Raw genomic sequence first — 20,179 nt, forward strand, 5'->3', positions numbered from 1 at the left:
TTTTTATTCATTTTAATTGTATACAATATCAATACTGTATCAGAATTTAGCATTATATATCCACTAGATAACTAAATAACAGAAACATTCAACATGAATCGGATATCTACCGGTCTATCTAGGGTTAAAAATAATATAATTCAGTGTATCAGAGGCTTACGTGGAAGTTTTGATACGGTATTGATGTTGTATACAATTAAAATGAATAGAAACACTTGAGGGTTGATTCTTTTTCATACCAATGATCTCATGCATGTCATGAATGTGATAGACCCACAATTCAAACTGGGAAGACTGGCTGTGAGTACATATTTTTCAGGATTGAGAGAATAAGGTTCAACCCTAACCCTAACCCCCTAACCCTAACCCCTGCACAGTCAACATGAATCGGACGTCTACCGCCGTCAATGGCTGCCGATGGATTAAATTAGTGCTCCATAAGGGTAAAAAATAATATAATTCAGTGTATCAGAGTCTTACATGGAAGTTCTGCTCTAACCAGAGGTTAGAGTCCAGAGACATGACAAGAATATTATAAAATGTTGGATGGGCACAGGCAAGGCAAGTTTGTCTATACACACACACGAGAACAGGTCATTTTGTTCTGTCACCGAGGAACACAAATTGAAAAACGTACACACACGCCAATAATACGCAAAACAATAATTTTGATATTAGATATTTCGACATTCATGCTCTGACATTGTCAATGCAATGGCAAACTCTCTCTCTCAGGATAATAATTTTGGGAGCGAGACATTACCTGGTTGATCGCTTTCAACAGTGAAATCTCTCTCTCCCGATTATAATTTTGAGAGCGAATCCAGTGACGAATTCTCCGTCGACAAAATGACCGGCGTCGAATTGTCCGTCGACAAAATGTCCGGCGCCGAAATGTCTGTTTGACGAACTGCCCAGCGACCAAGTGTCCGTCGACAAAGTGTCCGTCGACTAAGTGTCCGGTCATGGCTCACTCCCTAAATGTCCGGTAACAGCCCACTCTCTAAGCAGTCTTTCCCTGCTGCCATCCAGTTTTTCCTGGATCCCAGCTGCACCTGTTCACAGTAGTCACTGGGTTTCCAGAAATTCAGTTGATGTACAGGTAGATCTTTTTTTTCCTGCTTGGCAATGCTGCCAGTCGCGCGTCCTCCGGTGCCCACGGGTCAGAAAGGTTATCTCAGTTGAAACGTTTGAAAAAACAGGTGAGGAAAAAACTTAGTTTTTTATCTATAGAATTTTTTTACCAGAAGTTTAAGAGGTTGTGGCAGCCATATTGCTTCTAATGTCAAAATATCTAAATTCTTTCGATGGTTCATATTACTCCAATAGCTGTCACTTTCAAACAAGAAATAAAACGAAAAAAAGTGGAAATTTGTTATATTTCAAAATCAAGGCTAATCGCGTCTGGCCAGTGAGAGCACATTTAATTCGGTTTAGATGGCAGTGTCTTAAATAAGATGGCTGCCCCGGGACCTAGGTAAAATGGCCGTGCCCCCAACACATGAACATACCTCTCATAAATGCAACATTAAGATTTCAAACAGCAGCAGTGATGGAAACCGGAGTTCTTTTTCATTTTTTATGCATTCATTTTAAGAAACTCAGCCTCTCGCGTCTCGGTCACCTTGTATCTCAAAGTTTGTCTTGTACACCAAGGTAAATATTTGCTTGGAATTTTACTCATATTTCACGCTGCAAATAATAAATCGCAATTCCCCAAAAGTTGCAAAATTGTTCACTTCAAAGTCACATTAATTAAAAAAAAATGTAACTAAGCACTTGATATTATATTAGTAATTTAGGACTCACCCAAGGATGCTGAGGCAGACCTTGCCATTACGGTAAAAGTTGGGATTGAACCGGACAGTGTTCTGACCAGTGGTGATGAGCTTCACCCGTGGTGGGTGAATAGGGTAGTCAGGAGGGCATCGAAACAGGAAGAGGAAGAAACCACCCTCATATGGTGTGTCAAATGGACCCGTTATCAGAGCATGGATCTTAAAAAGAACAGAAAATGAGCAACAAAAATGGTTCCACATTATTTTAAGACACTTTCAGACACGCCTGCTATCGTAAAGGTGTTTGTGCAGTTTACAGTGGTAATTTTACTCAAGAATGCTTCTACATACGAAATTTTCAGGTTACTAAACCACATGCAAATTAATGTTCCATAATACGAAAAGAAGATCTAGGTTATGAAATTCCCCAGAACGCTTTAGAACCTCGATACACGCTACTGGGCTCTTATTGGCTGTCTCACTACAAGTACTAACCATGTTTCAAGATTCTCTTGGGACCGCTGTTTATCATCACAGATGTTTTTTTTGTAAAGTTTTTCCAAGGGTGGATAAAGCAGCTTCTGTTTTTATCATAACGCCTCTCAAGAAAATTACCAATGCGAATGAACGGAAGAGGTCAGTGAGCAGGACGTTTTCAGGTCGAGGGTAACGAGAAGGACGCAGCGAGCGTTCCAACAGCAAAAATCATAAGAATTTTCACAAACTTTGTGCCTTCGTAGAAAAGAAAAACCCAGAAAGTGTTTTCGAGTCATGCAATTTCACACTTTGACGAAGTTTGTTTGTTTCATTATAGAAACATTAATAAAGGTCGTCAAACGGAATCATCTTAGGATATTTTTTTCCAAAATATCCATCAACGCGCACTTCGTGAGGGCAATTTAAACCCAAACAGGTGAGAACCTGTAGCAACTTATGAAATGGGTGAAAAATTAAATTCCAAATAAATCACACAAGTTGTTGATTAATGTTGTTGTTTGAAACCTTAATGTTGCGTTTATGAGGTGTGTCCATGTGTTCTGTGTATTCGCGTGTTTCCTCTGTTGCCCACCGTTAGCTTCCTCTTGCTCCCCTGTGTTTCAACACGAATTTGAGTACATAAAAATACTGCTCCACTTGTGAAATGTTCAACTTTAAAAAAAGAAGTTTTGGAACCAATGAATTTCATAAGTTGAGGTACGACCGTACTATGATGCTTCTCCGCGGCTTCACTGCAACGTGGATTTATTTTCTGAGATATTTTTAAAAATTCATAAAAATGTCTAAATCTGCGCTAACCGGAACACATGAAAAAGGCTTAAAAAACGGCGGACGTCAGGGCATCGCCTCATCTCAGCACCAAAGAATTTACTGTATTTACTCGCATATAAGCCAACCCCGCATATAAGACGCACCCTTAAAATTGCCTTAAAAATCATTGAATCCCGCAATTTCTTTCGTGTAACATGCCTCCTGATTCACAATTTTCACCTCCATATTTATAGTTTTAATAGGGAGTACAAATGTGTTACTTTGGAGGGGAAATCTTGAGAAAAATCATCGCACGTGGTATTTCTGAGATACTGTATCAATCAAAAGCACATTATTAGAGTCAATATCATAAGGAATTAATTCATGAAGTAATTGTTGTTTTCTTACTGCACAACAGAAAATAACCCACAAATAGTAATTGTTACTTTGCCAACGGGTGAAAAAGAGTAGCAAATCTTGTGTGCACTTATAAGCCATACCCTTAAATCAGTCATCATTCTTTTTTTTGGTTAAAAATACGGCTCTTATGCGACAAAATATGGTATCTACAATAGAAAATGGGCGCTCCAAATATTACATACACAGTGCCTTCCTTGATGCATTGCGTTTTGCCATTTCCTCTTTTGTTATGAGTGAATTTTACATTGCAAACGCAAAGGAAAAAGTCGCCATTGAAAATGCTTTTGTAAATATTGACGTTCCGTGATATGCTAAAGGTGTTGCACACCATTTCGGCTTAAAATAATTCAGCTGGTAGGAACCTTTTTAATGGTAACGTAATTCGCCATTTGGTTAAGTTACACACAGAAAGTGAACGGTATTCCTCACTGGAGATAGGTATGTGTTGTGGCGAACTATATGCTGCAAATAAATGAAAACAAATTCTCGTGAGGTGAAGAGGTCCGTGGTGTAGTGGCTGGTCTCTCCGCCCAGGTTGTTGTGCTGCACATTGCAGCAATCGTTCCTCTCCCCGAAGCGCTGCCACTTGCTCACGGTGAGAGACCCCGAGCGGGTGTGGGCATAGTTGTTGACTGTATGTTGGGGTTTACCCAGGTGCACGAGGTGGGGGCATGCCTCCGTCTTCGGGTCGGGGGAAGGGATCAAATTGTTGTTTGTGCGTATGCACCAAACAGCAGTTCAGCGTACCCTTTTTGGAGTCCTTGGAGGGGGTACTGCAGAGCGGCCTTTCGGGGGACTCCCTCATTCTGCTGGGGGACTTCAATGCTCAGGTGGGCAATGACAGTGAGACCTGCAGGGATTGGGAAGAACAGCCCCCCTGATCGCAACTCAAGTAGTGTTGGATTGTTGGATTTCTGCGCTCGTCGTGGATTGACAATAATGAACACCATGTTCAACCACAAGGGTCTACATATGTGCACTTGTAACCAGGACACCCTAGGGCTGCAGTTCGCTGATCGACTTTGTGTTCGTGGCATGTCTTGTACACTGGGGTAAAGAGAGGGGGAAGCTGTCAACCGCTCACCACTTGGTGGTGAGTTGGCGCTGACGGTGGGGGCACATGCGGGTGCGGCCCGGAAGACCCAAACGTTTCGGGAGTGGGTCAGTGGATCAGCTCTGCGACATCAGCAGAGTTTTCAGGGGGGCATGGAAGAATGCCCAGCCAGTCTACATGTGCTTTGTGGACCTGGAGGTGTTAGACCTGAAATGCAAGGTCCGTTCCCTTTATGACCGGATTCAGAGTCAGGACTGCATAGTCAGACCCGTTTCCAGTGGGGGATGAACTCTGCCAGGGCTGTCCTATGTCACCAATTCTGTTTAAAACTTTTATATACAGAATATCTAGGCGCAGGCGTGGCATTGAGGGGGTCTGGTTTGGTGGCCAACGTACAGTAATACCGTGACATACAAGTGCCCCAACATACGAGCAATTTGAGATACAGTAAAATTTTGAGCAAATATTCACCTTGAGATACGAGACAAATTTTGATATACGAGCATACAGCCGATCCGAGAGGCTGCTGTCTCGGTCCCCGCAAATCTCTCGTGTAAATGTCTCTACGTGCACTGGTTGGTGCATTGCAATTTTTTCAGGGTACTTTTTCCCGTTAGTCAGTTCAGAATGGTGTACTAGCGGTGGAGCTTGCTAGACAGTACAAGAGAAGTATACTACTTCCCGTTGGCAAGTGGTCATGAGTTAGCCTACTTTTAAGGACATTTGTGTGCATCATTTTCAGAATATTTTGAAGGGAAGACTAAAGCAAACAAATCTCGAAAAGTTCCTTTTAAAAATTGCAGCTGAAAATTAGGGTGGAGGCGGGGCAAAGAGTCAACCTGGGAGAAGAAAGGTATGAAAATTTAAAACTAAATTAAAATTAAGTTTAGTGTAAGGTTAGATTAAATGTATTTTGGACTGTCAGTGTGATGATCCAAGTTCATTTAAATTTGTTTGCTATTTTATGGGCACGTTGCTGTGCAAAGTCTCTCTCGCTCTCTGTCCGTCTCCCTTCTGCAAAATCTGTCTAATTTTAGTACTATTAAACATTATAACCACAAGCTATTTGTTACTCTGTTAATAGATGTCAAATTAGAACAAATAAAAATGTATTTCCATTCCGATATGCTGTTTATGGTGTTTTTTTCAGAAAGTTGGACCGAATTAATTTGTTTTTAGTTCATTTCTATGGGAAACGTTAATTTGAGATAGAGTAAATCGACATACGAGTTCAGTCGCGGAACACGTTAAACTCGTATCTCAAGGTACCACTGGTTTTTGCAGATGATAATTCTGTTGGCTTCATGAGGCCGTCATCTCCAATTCTCGCTGGAACAATTCGCAACAGAGTGTGAAGTGGTCAGGATGAGAATCAGCACTTCCAAATCTGAGACCATGTTCCTCAGTCGGAAAAAGGTGGCGTCCCTTCTCCGGATCAGGGATTGGGTCCCTTCCCAAGTGGAGGAGTTAAAGTATCTTAGGGTCTTGTTCACGAGTGAGGGAATAATGGAGTTGGGGATCGACAGGCAGATAGATAGGTGCACCGTCTGCAGTGTTGCGGACTCTGCACCGGTGTGTCGTGGTGAAGGAGCTGAGCTAACAGGCGAGGAGGCTCTCTATTTACCTGGAGAGGTAGGTGGCTGGAGAGAGGTAAGTCAGGGCTTCTCTGCTGAAGCTGCTGCCCCCTAGTAGTGCAGATGGTGATAGTGAAGAGGGGGTATTTTCCTGGTCGGTCCGGTCAGAGGCATAGGTCGATGCAGCCTTTTTGTTGGATATTGGTTGTGAGCTCCAGCGTAAGTTCACCATCTTTGATGGTGGTGCAAACTTGGTGAAGTTAGCGGTCATGGTTATAGCTTCTTTGGAAAGGGGCCATGTGATGGTTTCGTAGCCTGTATGGAGGAGGACTTGGTCCCAGGTGTCTGGCCAGACCCCTTGGACTCTGGGAGCTTGTAGGTACCAATGAAAATAACTGGAGTCGGTCCTGTGTAACCCCAAGTGAGTAAGCTGTAGGGTGAGCAACCGGACTTAAACGACGATGGGTGTCTTGGTTAATGAGATGCAGATCTGGAGGGCCCCCGATTGTTTCCAGAACCAGCTAGTGGGGCCTTCTCCAGTGGGAGTGTACCAAGGTTCTGGTAGGTCTCCCCATGTGGTGGAACACAGAGCAGTGATGATGATGACTTGCCACTTCATTCTTGTACTTGTTTACAGTGGGACTGATGTATCCAGGTGTCTCTTCCTTCGATTTTGACGGCAGTGGGGTGGCCAAAATAACACGGTGAGGTCCGTCCCAACATGGAGAAGACCAGCACTTTCTTTTTATAACCTTGACGAGTACCAGGTCTCCTGCGGACAGGACCTCCTCAATGGGAGACAGAGAAGATGTCGGCAGATGATTTGCATTTATCACAGTCCTTTCTTGGAACATTTTGCATAAATACTTAGTGAGGGGATCTGATTCTCCTTTCTCTTCTACCACTCGATCTTTTTCCCACATTGGTAAGTTGAAGGGTCTGCCGTACACTGCCTCAAATGGTGTGCATCCCTGTGCTGTTGGAATGATTCTCATATAGGTTTCTACCAAGCTCAGGCAGTCTGGCCATGGTTTTCCTGTGTCTTCCATGGTTTTTCTGAGTCTGAGTTTTACTGTTCCTTTGGTTCTTTCGACGAGTCCAGCACTTTAGCGGTGGTAGGCGCAATGATATTTCAGGTTGATTCCAAGATGTTGTCCCATAGTTTGGATCATGTGGTTCACGAAGTGTACACCATTATCACTCCAAATGACTAGTGGTATTCCATGGCTTGGAATGATCCTTTTGCATAAGGCTTTTGCGACTGTCATGGCGTCAGCTGTTTTGACGGGCATATCTCAACCCACTTGGTAAGTGTGTCAATGATCACAAGACGGTACTTGTATGTGCCACTTTGGTTCAGTTCAATGAAATCCATGTTCAGAACCTCGAAGGGATATGTTCCTGTTTGCCCTGTTCCGTGCTTGGGTCGTTCATTGCCTTGAGAGTTGTGTCTTACAGCAGGTGAGACAGTTTCTGCAAAAAAAAATTGAAGTAAGTTTGGTGACCTTTGGGACAATCATTCTTTGCTGTACTATACTGATCATCCCTCCTGTTGAGACATGGGTCCTCCCATGGCTCAATTTGGCAATTACTTCAAACAATGATCGTGGGACGCATGGCTTGTGTACTACTTCATAGAGTCCGTTCTGGTGTTGTGTGGCTCCCTGTTTCCCATTGCAGTTTTTCTTTTTCTGGAGCATGATTTTGCATATCTCTTAGGATTTCAGCAAGGATTCTGCTGAGTCTTTCCACCGTGGAGATAGCCGTCTTGATGTTTGCAGAGTGCGCGGATTCTTTGGCTGCCTCTTCTGCTCGCTTGTTCCCCAATGAGACGGGGTCTTGTCCCGTTGTGTGTGCTTTACATTTGCAGATAGCCAGCTTCATTGGTAGTTGTACCGCTTTGAGGAGTTCTGTGAGAAGCTCTGCGTGTTTGACTGGGGATCCATTGGATGTTTTCATTCCTCGTTTAGCCCACCGTCCAGCAAATGAATGGACTGTTGTAAATGCATATTGGCTGTCTGTCCACACCGTCACGTCTTGTCCTTGGAATAGTTTACAGGCTTCTGTCAGGGCCACTTTTTCTACGGCTTGTGCAGACCAGTTGCCGGGGAGTCGTCCCGTATTGAGGGTGTCTTTTTGAGTCACCACGGGATATCCAGTGTGTTTTATTCCGTCAGGGGTTTTTGATGTTGATCCATCCACATAGACAATGTGTCCGGTGGGCAGTGGGTTGTCCATTAGGTCAGGCCTTGGTTTGTAATTCTTTTCGGTTCTTAGTTGACAAGTGTGTGGATCTCCATCTTCTTCGGTGGGCAACAGTGTGGCTGGGTTCAGGGTATTACATCTTTGAACGGTGAGGTGTGGTTGTGAGCGCAATGTTGCGGTGAGGGACAGGTGTCGAGCTGGAGATGGAAATGCCATTTTGGTCTGGGTTAATAACATTTCAACTGCGTGACTCACCCGTAGGGTTAGTGGATGGAAGAGCATGAGTTCAGCGGAACTTTGGACGCCCATGGCTGCTGAACATATGGCTTGTACGCATGGTGGGAGGGCTTGTGCTACTGTGTCCAGTATTTTTGAGTAGAAGGCGACGGAGCGTAATTTAGCACCATGTTGTTGGAGAAGGGCAGACGTCATGAATCCTCACTTGCAGTCAACGGTTTGAACAAAAGGCTTGGTGTATTCTGGCAGGCTCATGACGGATGAGTCTAGTATGGCTTGTTTAATGGTGTTGAAAGCTTCTTCAGCAGCTGGAGTCCATTTTACAGGATCTGACAGGTTTAGGTCTTTGTCACTCATGAGGTCCAGTAGTGGCTGGGCAATTTGTGCAAAGTGAAGGATCCATCCTCGACAGTATTTGGCTAACCCGAGGAAAGCCATGACTTGCTTCTTGGTCTTGGGTCTGGGGACATCTCTGACAGCCTTCTTCTTGTTGTCTGTTAGTCTTCGACCTTTTTGTGACAAGACGTCCCAGAAATGTGACTTCAATCTGGCAAAATTGAAGCTTAGATAACGAGGCCTTGTTTCCCGTCTTTTCCAGGTGTTGGAACACTCTGATGGACTGTTTTCGGTTTTCTTCTGCTGTTGGGCTTGCAATTAGGATGTCGTCCACATAGATGAGGACTTGTGTGGATTCTGGATGTGGATGGTAACTCGTCTATCTCTAGATCTCTGTGGAGAATATGGTTGGGCTGTCGCAGAATCCTTGTGGCAATCTGGTGTAGGCGAACTTTCTGTTGCCAAAGGTGAAGCCAAACCATCCTTGTGCTGTGGCATCCAGTGGGATCGAGAAAAACGCATTACTTAGATCAATGACGGTGAAGTGTTTCTGTGTCGGTTTCAGTTTGTTCAGCAGTGTGTAGAGGTCTGGGACTTTGGGAGCACGGGATTTCACTGCTTCATTTACTCGGCGTAAGTCTTGGACCATCCTCCATCCTCCCCCTGGTTTCTTTACAGGGAAAATCGACGTGTTGCGTTCTGCACGATCACTTTCAATGAGTATGCCTGCATCGAGCATTTCCTGGATGACTGGGCGAATGCCTTCTTTTTGATCTGGTTTGAGCAGATACTGCCGTACCCGAAGGCGGTAAGAGGTTCTGGCTTCGATGGTGACTGGTTTTGCTGTGTTCATCCGTCCAACATCAGTTTTGGACTTGGACCATAGATTAGCTGGTACAGTGGGGAAATCTGTCTCGCTGTAGAGTAGGTCCAAGGGCTTGTCTAGTCATGCGTACTTGTGTGTGGAGGGGATGGTTTTGACGACCCAGTCCAAGCTCCTTCTGGTCACTTGTCCAAATTCGGGGATCTCACACCACTGATCCCCTTCATCACTGTCTTGCCACTCAGATTCTTTTGTTAGCAGCAGAAAGTCGGTGAACGGTCCAAAATCCTTCCATTCCATGGTGAACAACTTGTTCAGTGGGACATGAGGGCAGTGTCCCGTTGAGGTCAGCTTTATTGATGCCGGTGGATGGGTCACAGTGGCAAAACAGACTGCTTGATCAGTTGCATATACGTGGTTGATTATGATTCGTTGAGTGGGCAACTGTGAGAATTGGTTTAACCACTTCTCGTCTTGTCTCCGGTCTCCCACGACCTTCAGAGTGACATGTAATGGCCATGTTTGTTGTTCCTGACCTGGTCCTGCTGGGCAGACATCTACAGCCTGTTCTTTCAGACTTTCAGCTACCTTTGCAGAATCATTCCCGACAATGTCGAGAGTAGAAGGTGTTGGATGTGGTGGTGTGGAAGATGTTTTGGGTCTGTAATTTCCTGGATTGGAGGCCATTTTGGGAGGCCACTAGGCTTAGCCCATGCTGGATCATGATATCTTGTCCCAGTAGGTTGATCGGACATTCAGAGCATAGGACAACAGGGGCAGAGACTTTGATTCTGTCCTCATCTTCCATGACGATGGCTTGGGAGTAGAATCTTCTCAGTGGGACGCCGGCTACTCCTTCCTTGGAGGGACAGGGTGCTGGGCTTGACTCCTGGAACCTTGTCGGACAAGACGGTCCGATCGGCCCCTGAATCCATCAGGAACCAAACTAGTATGCGATGAGGTCCTACCAAGAGTTGTACCCAGGGTTGGTTGTCCAAAGATCGGGAGTCCGCAGCATAGACTGACATGTCCGTAGCTGGGAAGGGGGGGGGGGAATTCCTTGTTACCTGGGTTAATTTCTTCTTCGTCCTCGTTTCCTTCGTCCTCCCATCCCCTCGCAGATGGTTCCAGGGAGTCCTCTTGGACGGACTTCTGGCGTCATTGTGGTTCATCGTATTGGGGTTCCCTGTCCTCCCGTTGTCTCTGTGGTCCTGAGTGATGGAATCCAAACTGTCTCTTTAGGTGAGACTCTGGACAGTCTCGGGCCCAGTGTCCTTTCTGGTGACAGTTGTAGCATTGTCTTTCAATTCGATCACAGGTTTGCTGGTCAATGTTGCGGGGTCCTGGGGCTTTTCTCGGGGATCTGTATCCTCTGGCGACAAACATGGTGGTGGTTTGAAGCGCCTCAGTTATCATTTGTGCGCTGGCGGCCACCTGGGCCCTTTCCTTTTTGGAGCGAATGTTCTCCTCTGCATGGCTTGCACATTGGAGTAGGTCAGCGGATGAGGCAGTCTTGTAGGTGACAAAGTGTTTTCTGAGTAATCCGGAAATGGGGACTTGGAGTCCTCCGATAAACCATTGTTTCAACTGGACTCGGAATGGGCCATTTTCATCGCCGTCATCCATCAGGCGGATGTTGGACTTGACACAGCTTTCTAATATGGCATAGTAATCATTTATACTTTCTGCGTACATATCCTTATTCTTTGGGAGTCGGGGGGTCTCTGGAACATTGCCATTGCTCTTCCTAGTAGCTTTTCCATTTCTCCGGTTAGGGCTTGGTAGTTGTAGGCTAATACGTTTCCCCCTACATCACGTCCTGTGATTCTCTCTCTTACTCTGCCCAATCTATGTTTCCTTAAGGCTTTCTCCACTTCAGCTCCATCTTGGTGATAGGATGCCACTAACTCATGGAAGTTTCTGGCCCATTGTTCCGCATTTTCTTCCATATCTCCGAGTCCCTTGCATGCTTCCAGGCATTCGGACTCGGTCCAGAGTCGGTAGATTAATAGGGTGGTTGGTTGTTGTTTTCCCCCCCACCTTGGATTCGCCACAGCCATCATTGGGTAGGTTTCAACATTTCTTTTTTCTGTCACCATCGTTTGTAAAGGGGGTTGTGGAGCTCCAATATTCTCCAGAGTTTTGAGGTCAGTAGGAGTTGCGGGTTCTGGTGTGACCTGGTGACACAATGGTGTCATCAGCGCACGGGGCGGAGGTATCATATCCAGGGGGGGGGGGGGCGTTCCAATCCTACGAGGGAAAGGTAGATGGGACCGGTGTGTGGCGCCAATGGAGGAAGTGAGTTGGGCAGTCTTTCAGCAGCTTGGCCGTTTTCTGTGTGTGTCCGTATGATAGGTCTGAAAATACAACTTCAGGAGCAGGTTAAGAACGAGTGAGACCAATTTAAACAGGAAATAGGTTTATTACCGGACTGCAGGATGGTTGGAGAATGCTCCGACAGCTGTGAACCTCTCACAACCTGCCTTCCTCGAATTTCTCTCTCAATGAACAGAGCTCAGTCTTTTTATAGGAACTATAAGGTAATATTTCTAAGACAGTGATGTAGGACAGAGCTTATGTAAACAAAACTTGGGGCTAATACGGTTAGACATTGGCAGGTTTAAGTTGTATGCAAACACGTTATTTTTATAGCACACACAAACTGCCGGAGCCTATCTTATATTGCGCGTTTCGAACAAACAGTTCCAAAGTGGCCATATTCCACAATACAAGGAAACAATTGCAAGGCCAGCTAGTTAGCTATCTTACAATTCATAGTGTGAACAAACAATTGCCAGGCCAGTTAGTTGGCTTATCCTACATTCCACTGTCCTAACAAACAATTGTAAAACCAGTTTGGCCACATTGGCTCGACATGAACAAACAATTATTAACCCAGTTGGCAGGTCTACCCCAATAGGTCTACGATGAACGTTGGTTTCCTCTTCCGCGCTGATTTTTATGGTGGTGATGAGAACTTGTTTTTGCTCATTCTTCTTTTTCTTTTCGATGTCGTTTAGACGTTTCACACACTGTTCTTTCCATATTTTCAACACCAACAACTGTTTCTCAACTTCCTCTCTTTTCTTTCCCTTACTCTCCCTTTCCTTTAACAATTCCCTTTCTAAGCTCATCAAACTTTTCATATCCTTCAAATTGGGACAGAAACCATGTTTCTTCACCCATCTTGGCAGATACAGGCAACTTCCCATACAATGCATTTGCATATATTTCACATCCGGTAACTCTCCGATTTTCATTTTGCAGTCTGACAATAAACCCACCCCTTTTGTTGCTTTCTGACCCATATTAATCACTTACTTAATAGTTTAAACAACAATTATTTACTTTATGATTCAACCAATACCTCTGAATACACTACGACCAAAAGTCCCTGACTTTGTCTTAGTTGAGTCCCTGACACTATTAATAGACCAAGACTATAAGTCTCTTGCTTATTCTTGTTCTACTTGCATTGGTCCCGGACCCAAAAACTATTACGTTCTATGCAAGGTGGACCCAGACCATAAACTGTTAATAATACCGCAGTGATAATACTTATTCAAATAATCACACTTTACTGAGACAGAAATCAAAGGGTGAACTGACACCCCCCCCCCCCCCACCAGATCACCGGAGCGGCGAGAGAACAGCCGTCGAGTTGATACTTTCAATGGAGGATGCTTTCGTAGTGCTCCGTCGTCGCTCCGGCAATTGTTGGCTGTTGGGTCTTGGGTTTTCGGCACCAAAGTATGATAGGTCTGAAAATACAACTTCAGGAGCAGGTCAAGAAAGAGTGAGATCAATTTAAATTAGGAAATAGGTTTATTACCGAAACTGCTAAGTGGAGAGTGACAGCTCTAACAGTGGAGTCCTGTTCAGTGCAATGTTCTTGCAACTCTAGTCGAAAGACCAGTGAGTGTGTCTTAAATGCAGGCAAAACTGACAGTTGTCACTAGGATTTTGGACAGATACGTTTCAGTCATTTGCAGGGCAAAAAGTCATTGATCAGTGTCGGACAGTTGAGTATTTGTGCGGACATGTCAACCCAATCACAAGACTAAGATTGATTATTCAGTCAGACAGTTGGGTGTTTATGCTGACATGTCAGCCATAAGAATGACTACGATGCTGTTATACTTACAAAAACTAATACAATATGAGCAAGCATTTGCAAAGAGATTTTGTCTAATCTTACAATGGTATGTAGCAGTGGCTGGCCGTAATGGCCTTCAAGACCTTCTCTGCTGGCCTAAGAAATATCTGAGTCAGCTATTATATTTTGTCCATCAATACTTATTAAATAATTCCAAATTGTCTGTTAGCTTCCTTTCATTGCTTCCCCCCTGCTTGCACTGCTTCCAGATGTGTTTTCATATTGAAGCATTTAACCAATCACATTTAAGCCATTGTTTGATGCCAGGGTCAGAACTCTGGCTCAAGGCCTTCACAATCAGTTCTGCGGGCTCTGCTGCATTAAACAAGCGTCGATAAGACCGTTGCTTTAACCAAATTTCGAGTTGGCAATACCACAATGCCTTGTCGCAAGCGTAGGGATACGTCATTGCCTTCTCACTGGCGTATGGATACGTCATTGCCTTCTCGCTGGCGTATGGATACGTCATCACTTTCACCAACTTTGATTGGGTGGTGATAGAGTAGGCGGGCCAAAGCTACCAAACTGTATCTGGAGCGAGCTGCCCAAGCAAATATGTTGTTGTGTTGAATTAAAGCCATTTTCAAGACGTACTTTTCAAGAGAAAAAAGCTGGACATCATTAAGAGAGGTCGGACAATTCTAAAGCAAGCAAATCTGTCACAACCGGCAACGAAAATTTTCAGAATTAAATCCAATAAAAACGTATGCCAGAAATACAACAGGACAGGCTCGACTTCCAGCATTAGCTTCGATGGTGATAGAAAAGAAAAGAGTATAGATATTGTGTACAGTTTAAAAGGATTTTTGGTGAGTAAAATAAGGCTATATTCCTAAATATTTTAATTGTATGAGGTTATTATTACTTTTGTGTCGTTGGATTGCAAGCGTTGCAAAAAAATGCACGGACCGCCGCTGATGATGAGATTAAGTTTATCTTCATGTTTGGATCCTGATACGTGCGTTTTACAGTCAGCAATTCCAACGGGCATCCCGCTGAAGTCACACTTGCATGTTGTGAAATGTGCAAATGTCAGTGCTTTTGAAGAAGCCCTCAACATGGGATATTTCGTCGAAAACGAACCAAAAACCTAACCAAAGACCCTGGATGACCAGTGAGACACAGGCACTCATTAAACACCGTAACACCGCCTTCAGGTCAGGAAAGAAGTTACAATTAAGAACAGCCCTGAAGAGAGGCATTAAGAAGGCCAAGGCAGCATATACAATGAAAATTGAGGCACACTTCACAGAAAATAACCCAAAGAAGATGTAACAGGTCCCCACTCTCTTCCTCCATTACACTGAGCACTGGCTCCCAAGATCATCAAGATTGTGTACCGAGTCCTCTTCTATACTTCCTGTATACATACGAGTGTACACCGACCACGTCACTCTAACTCCATCAACAAATGCGCCGATGACACCACTGTGCTCGGACTCATCTCAGGGTTAGGAATGAGTCTGCCTACAGAGCTGAGATCAACAGACTCATCGTGGTGTTTGGTGAAAAATCTCACACTAAACACAAAGGCAAACTGAAGAAATACTCCTCGACTTTCGCAAACGCAGGACAGATCTGGCCCCACTCCTCAAAAATGGAGTATGCGTAGACAGGGTCCAATCCTTCAAATTCCTGGGGTTCCACGTCACAGACAAGCTCTCCTAGTCTCCAAACACCAAGGCAGTGGTGAAGAAGGCCCATAAGCGACTCCATTTCCTCAGGGTACTCAGGAGGAACAACTTGGACACTAAGCTTCTGGTAACCTTCTATAGAGCCACTGTGGAGAGCATCCGGTCATACTGCATTAAAGTGTGGTGCACTGGAAGCACATCAGCAGACAGAAAAGCCATGCACAGAGTGATCAACACCGTTCAGAAGATCATCGGCTGCTCTCTGTCCTCACTGTATGACATTGCCAGCCCTCGCAACCTCAGCTGAGCAGTCATGGACCCCTACCACCCTGGTCAAAACCTGTATCAGCTGCTGCCCTATGGCAGACGCTACAGGTCTCACACAACACGGACAAGTAGAATTAGGGAGTTTTTTCCCCCAGAGCCATCAGGGCTCTGAACCTGCATTAGCACGACACACAATCCCCCCCTGTGCAATAACAATGCAATATCGTTGATTGTGCAATTTTTTGGAATTACCTTATTTGGACAAGACTTTTTAAATTACTTTTTACTGAGAAAAATGCACTTTGTGGCGTAACACCACCAATTTCCTTATACACAGCTGTGTATAATGACAATAAAGCCTTTAGATTTTCATTTTTGATTGATAAACTTCTGCCAGTGTCTGCTTTTCTTATTGGATGTTTAATCCATATCGCCATCCATTTTGTGCTTAACCCGAGCTGGCATATTGATAAGACTGATCAGTGCTGTGTACGCCTACTTTCCTTAGAACAACCCCGGAAACAATTTGTTTCAAAACAAAAGACTGGTTGTTTAGTTAGTCAGTCGTAATACTTCCCTTGTGAAAAAAATAAAATTATAAAGCGATAGGCTACTTCTGCAATCGATTCTGAATCGATTGCCACGCTGAAGTCGCACAAGACAAATCATTCGTCAGAACTGGTAACTGGGTTGATTCACAATGCACTTGTGTTCCCGACTCTTCCGGTTTCGAGTGGAGTTGAAACAGCATGGAGGAAGCCGTAGCATTGTTGTGAATTTTGAGGCATTTAAATTGAAATTTGGTATCTCTCTGAAATGGTTGATTTAAAAAATATATAAGTCCAAATTCTTGGAGATTTTTAGAGTTTAGGGAGTCTATCCGTAGTTCTTGAGTTAGTATTGCATTTCTAGAGAAACTCCCACAATTTTCTCCTCCATATTCAAGGTTTTAAAAAGGAGTAAAAATGTGTAATTGGAAGGGAAAATCTTAAGAAAAATTGCATGGCTTTTCTGAGTAAGTGAATCTGCCGGTCTATGTAAATGCAAAATATATAAATATTCAGATTGGAAAAAAAGAATGTCTATCTTGATTAGAACCTGACGCTTTTTAGTGACAGAAATTACAATTTTCTAACAAAATTGATTCTAAAGTCAAAATATCTTTTTTTTCTTCAATGGTTCATATTCCTGCAATAAGAATCACTTTCGAAAAAGAAAAGAAAAAACAAAGCAGAATTTTTCTTTATTTCATAATCACAAATGTACAATCATTTCCTTTCAAAAAGGAAGTGAAAACAGTGTATCCGTAGCGGTACAGTGTTGACCAAGTCTTTAGGTGCAAAAATAGCATGAGATACACATTAGGCAGGTAACAATCGACCATAAGACCTTCGATCAGTCTTAACAAATTATTAGGATGTGCAGATATGGTAAACGATATGAACACATCTACTCGCGTCTGGCCAGAGGGAGCACATTTAAATTTGTAGGACGGCAGCACCATAGGTAGGATGGCGACGCACTGAGCGAACATTGACTGGCACATTGCATTTTTTCACATTTCATGCTCTATATATAGACACATATACACCACATACACACACACACACACACGCGCACATATACACACAAGCACATATCCACACACGCGCACATATCCACACACGCGCGCGCTCACCCCCCACACACACACAGACAGACACCCCCCACACACACGCAGACAGACACCCCCCCACCCACACACACACGCAGACAGACACCCCCCCACGCACACACACGCAGAAAGACACCCCCCACCCCCACACACAGACACCCCTCCCACACACACTCAGACACACACCCCACACACACAGACACACCCCCACACACACAAACACCCCCCTACACACAGACAGACACCCCCAGACCATACACACACAGACACACCCACAGACACATACAGACACACACAGACACCCCCCTGCACACAGACAGACACCCCCAGACCATACACACACAGACACACCCACAGACACATACAGACACACACAGACACCCCCCCACACAAACAGACAGACACACAGACAGACCCCCACACACACCCACAAAGACACCCACACAGACACCCACACACACATACCCACACAGAACCCCCCCCCCCCCCCCACACACACACACACAAACCCACACACACACAAAAAGACACCCCACCCCCAACACACACACCCACACAGACACACACCCACACAGACACCCCTACACACACAGACACCCCCCCCTCCACACACACACACAGCCCCCCCACACACACACAGACACCCCCCACACACTACCTCCCCACACACACACAGACCCACCCCCCACGCACACAGACCCACCCCCCACACACACAGGACCCCCCCCCCCCACACACACACACAGAACCCCCCCCCCCACACACACACACAGACCCACCCACAGACCCACCCACAGACACACACACAGACACACCCACAGACACACACACACAGACACGCACACACAGACACGCACACACAGACACGCACACACAGACACGCACACACAGACACGCACACACAGACACGCACACACAGACACGCACACACAGACACGCACACACAGACACGCACACACAGACACGCACACACAGACACGCACACACAGACACGCACACACAGACACGCACACACAGACACGCACACACAGACACGCACACACAGACACGCACACACAGACACGCACACACAGACACGCACACACAGACACGCACACACAGACACGCACACACAGACACGCACACACAGACACGCACACACAGACACGCACACACAGACACGCACACACAGACACGCACACACCGACACGCACACACCGACACGCACACACCGACACGCACACACCGACACGCACACACAGACTCGCACACAGACTCGCACACAGACTCGCACACAGACTCGCACACAGACTCGCACACAGACTCGCACACAGACTCGCACACAGACTCGCACACAGACTCGCACACAGACTCGCACACAGACTCGCACACAGACTCGCACACAGACTCGCACACAGACTCGCACACAGACTCGCACACAGACTCGCACACAGACTCGCACACAGACTCGCACACAGACTCGCACACAGACTCGCACACAGACTCACACACATCCCCCACACACACAGACTCGCACACAGACTCGCACACAGACTCGCACACAGACTCACACACATCCCCCACACACACAGACTCACACACATCCCCCACACACAGACACACACCCACACACTCAAACACACACACTCGCAGACACCCCCCCACACATACACTGACACACACACCACACATACACAAACACAAACACCACCACACACACACACCCATACCCCCCCCCCCCCACACACACACACCAACACACAGACCCACACACACACAGACACACACAGACACCCACACACACACACACATCCACAGACACACACCCACACACACACACACACACAGACACACCCACAGACACATACACCCCCAGACACACACACCACACATACACAGACACAAACACCCCCCCACACACCCCCACACACACCCAGACACACACAGACACCCACAGACAGACACCCCCACAAACACTCACATACACACACACCCCACACACACTAAGACACCCCCCCACACACACACCCCCACACACAGACATACAAAACTCCACACATACACACACACACACCCCCACGCACAGACAGACACACACACACACACACCTAAACAGTCACACTTCCACACACAGAGACACACATTCACACACCCACACACCCACACACACATAGACACCCCCCCTACACACACCCCACATACACAGACACAAACACCCCCCCAGACACCCACACCCACAAACACCCCCCCACACACACAGACACACACCCACACACACAGACACACCCACACCCCCACACACACACAGACACCCCCACACCCATACCCCCCACACCCATACCCCCCCCCCCCCCACACACACACACACCCACACACAAACCCCCACAGACACCCCCCCACACACACAGATACACACACCCACACACAAACAGACCCCCCCCCACACACACACAGACACCCCCCACACACAGATACACACACCCACACACAAACAGACCCCCCCATACACACAGACACCCCCCACACACACACCCTCCACCCCCCCCCCACACACACCCTCCACACCCCCCCACACACACAAAGACACCCCCCCACACACACAAACAGACCCCCCCATACACACAGACACCCCCCCCCCCACACACACACCCTCCACCCCCACCCCCCCCCCCACACACACCCACACACAGAGACAGACACACCCACACACAGAGACAGACAGTCAGACACAGAGACAGACACAGAGACAGACACAGAGACAGACACAGAGACAGACACAGAGACAGACACAGAGACAGACACAGAGACAGACAC

At 46.0% G+C, this 20,179-nt stretch overlaps 1 protein-coding gene across 5 annotated transcripts in view; it reads right to left on the reverse strand.

The window, feature by feature from the left end:
- ube2z (ubiquitin-conjugating enzyme E2Z) overlaps positions 1-20,179 on the reverse strand; it is a 56,676-nt gene that overhangs the window by 20,927 nt on the left and 15,570 nt on the right. For all 5 annotated transcript variants that reach the window (XM_077733911.1, XM_077733907.1, XM_077733910.1 and 2 more), the window contains one exon: positions 1,810-1,997. In XM_077733911.1, coding sequence (XP_077590037.1) covers positions 1,810-1,997 — 188 coding nt within the window. The remainder of the gene's footprint in view (positions 1-1,809; positions 1,998-20,179) is intronic.

The sequence above is a fragment of the Stigmatopora nigra genome, chromosome 15 (genome assembly GCF_051989575.1).
Source record: "Stigmatopora nigra isolate UIUO_SnigA chromosome 15, RoL_Snig_1.1, whole genome shotgun sequence".
Lineage (NCBI taxonomy): Eukaryota > Metazoa > Chordata > Actinopteri > Syngnathiformes > Syngnathidae > Stigmatopora > Stigmatopora nigra.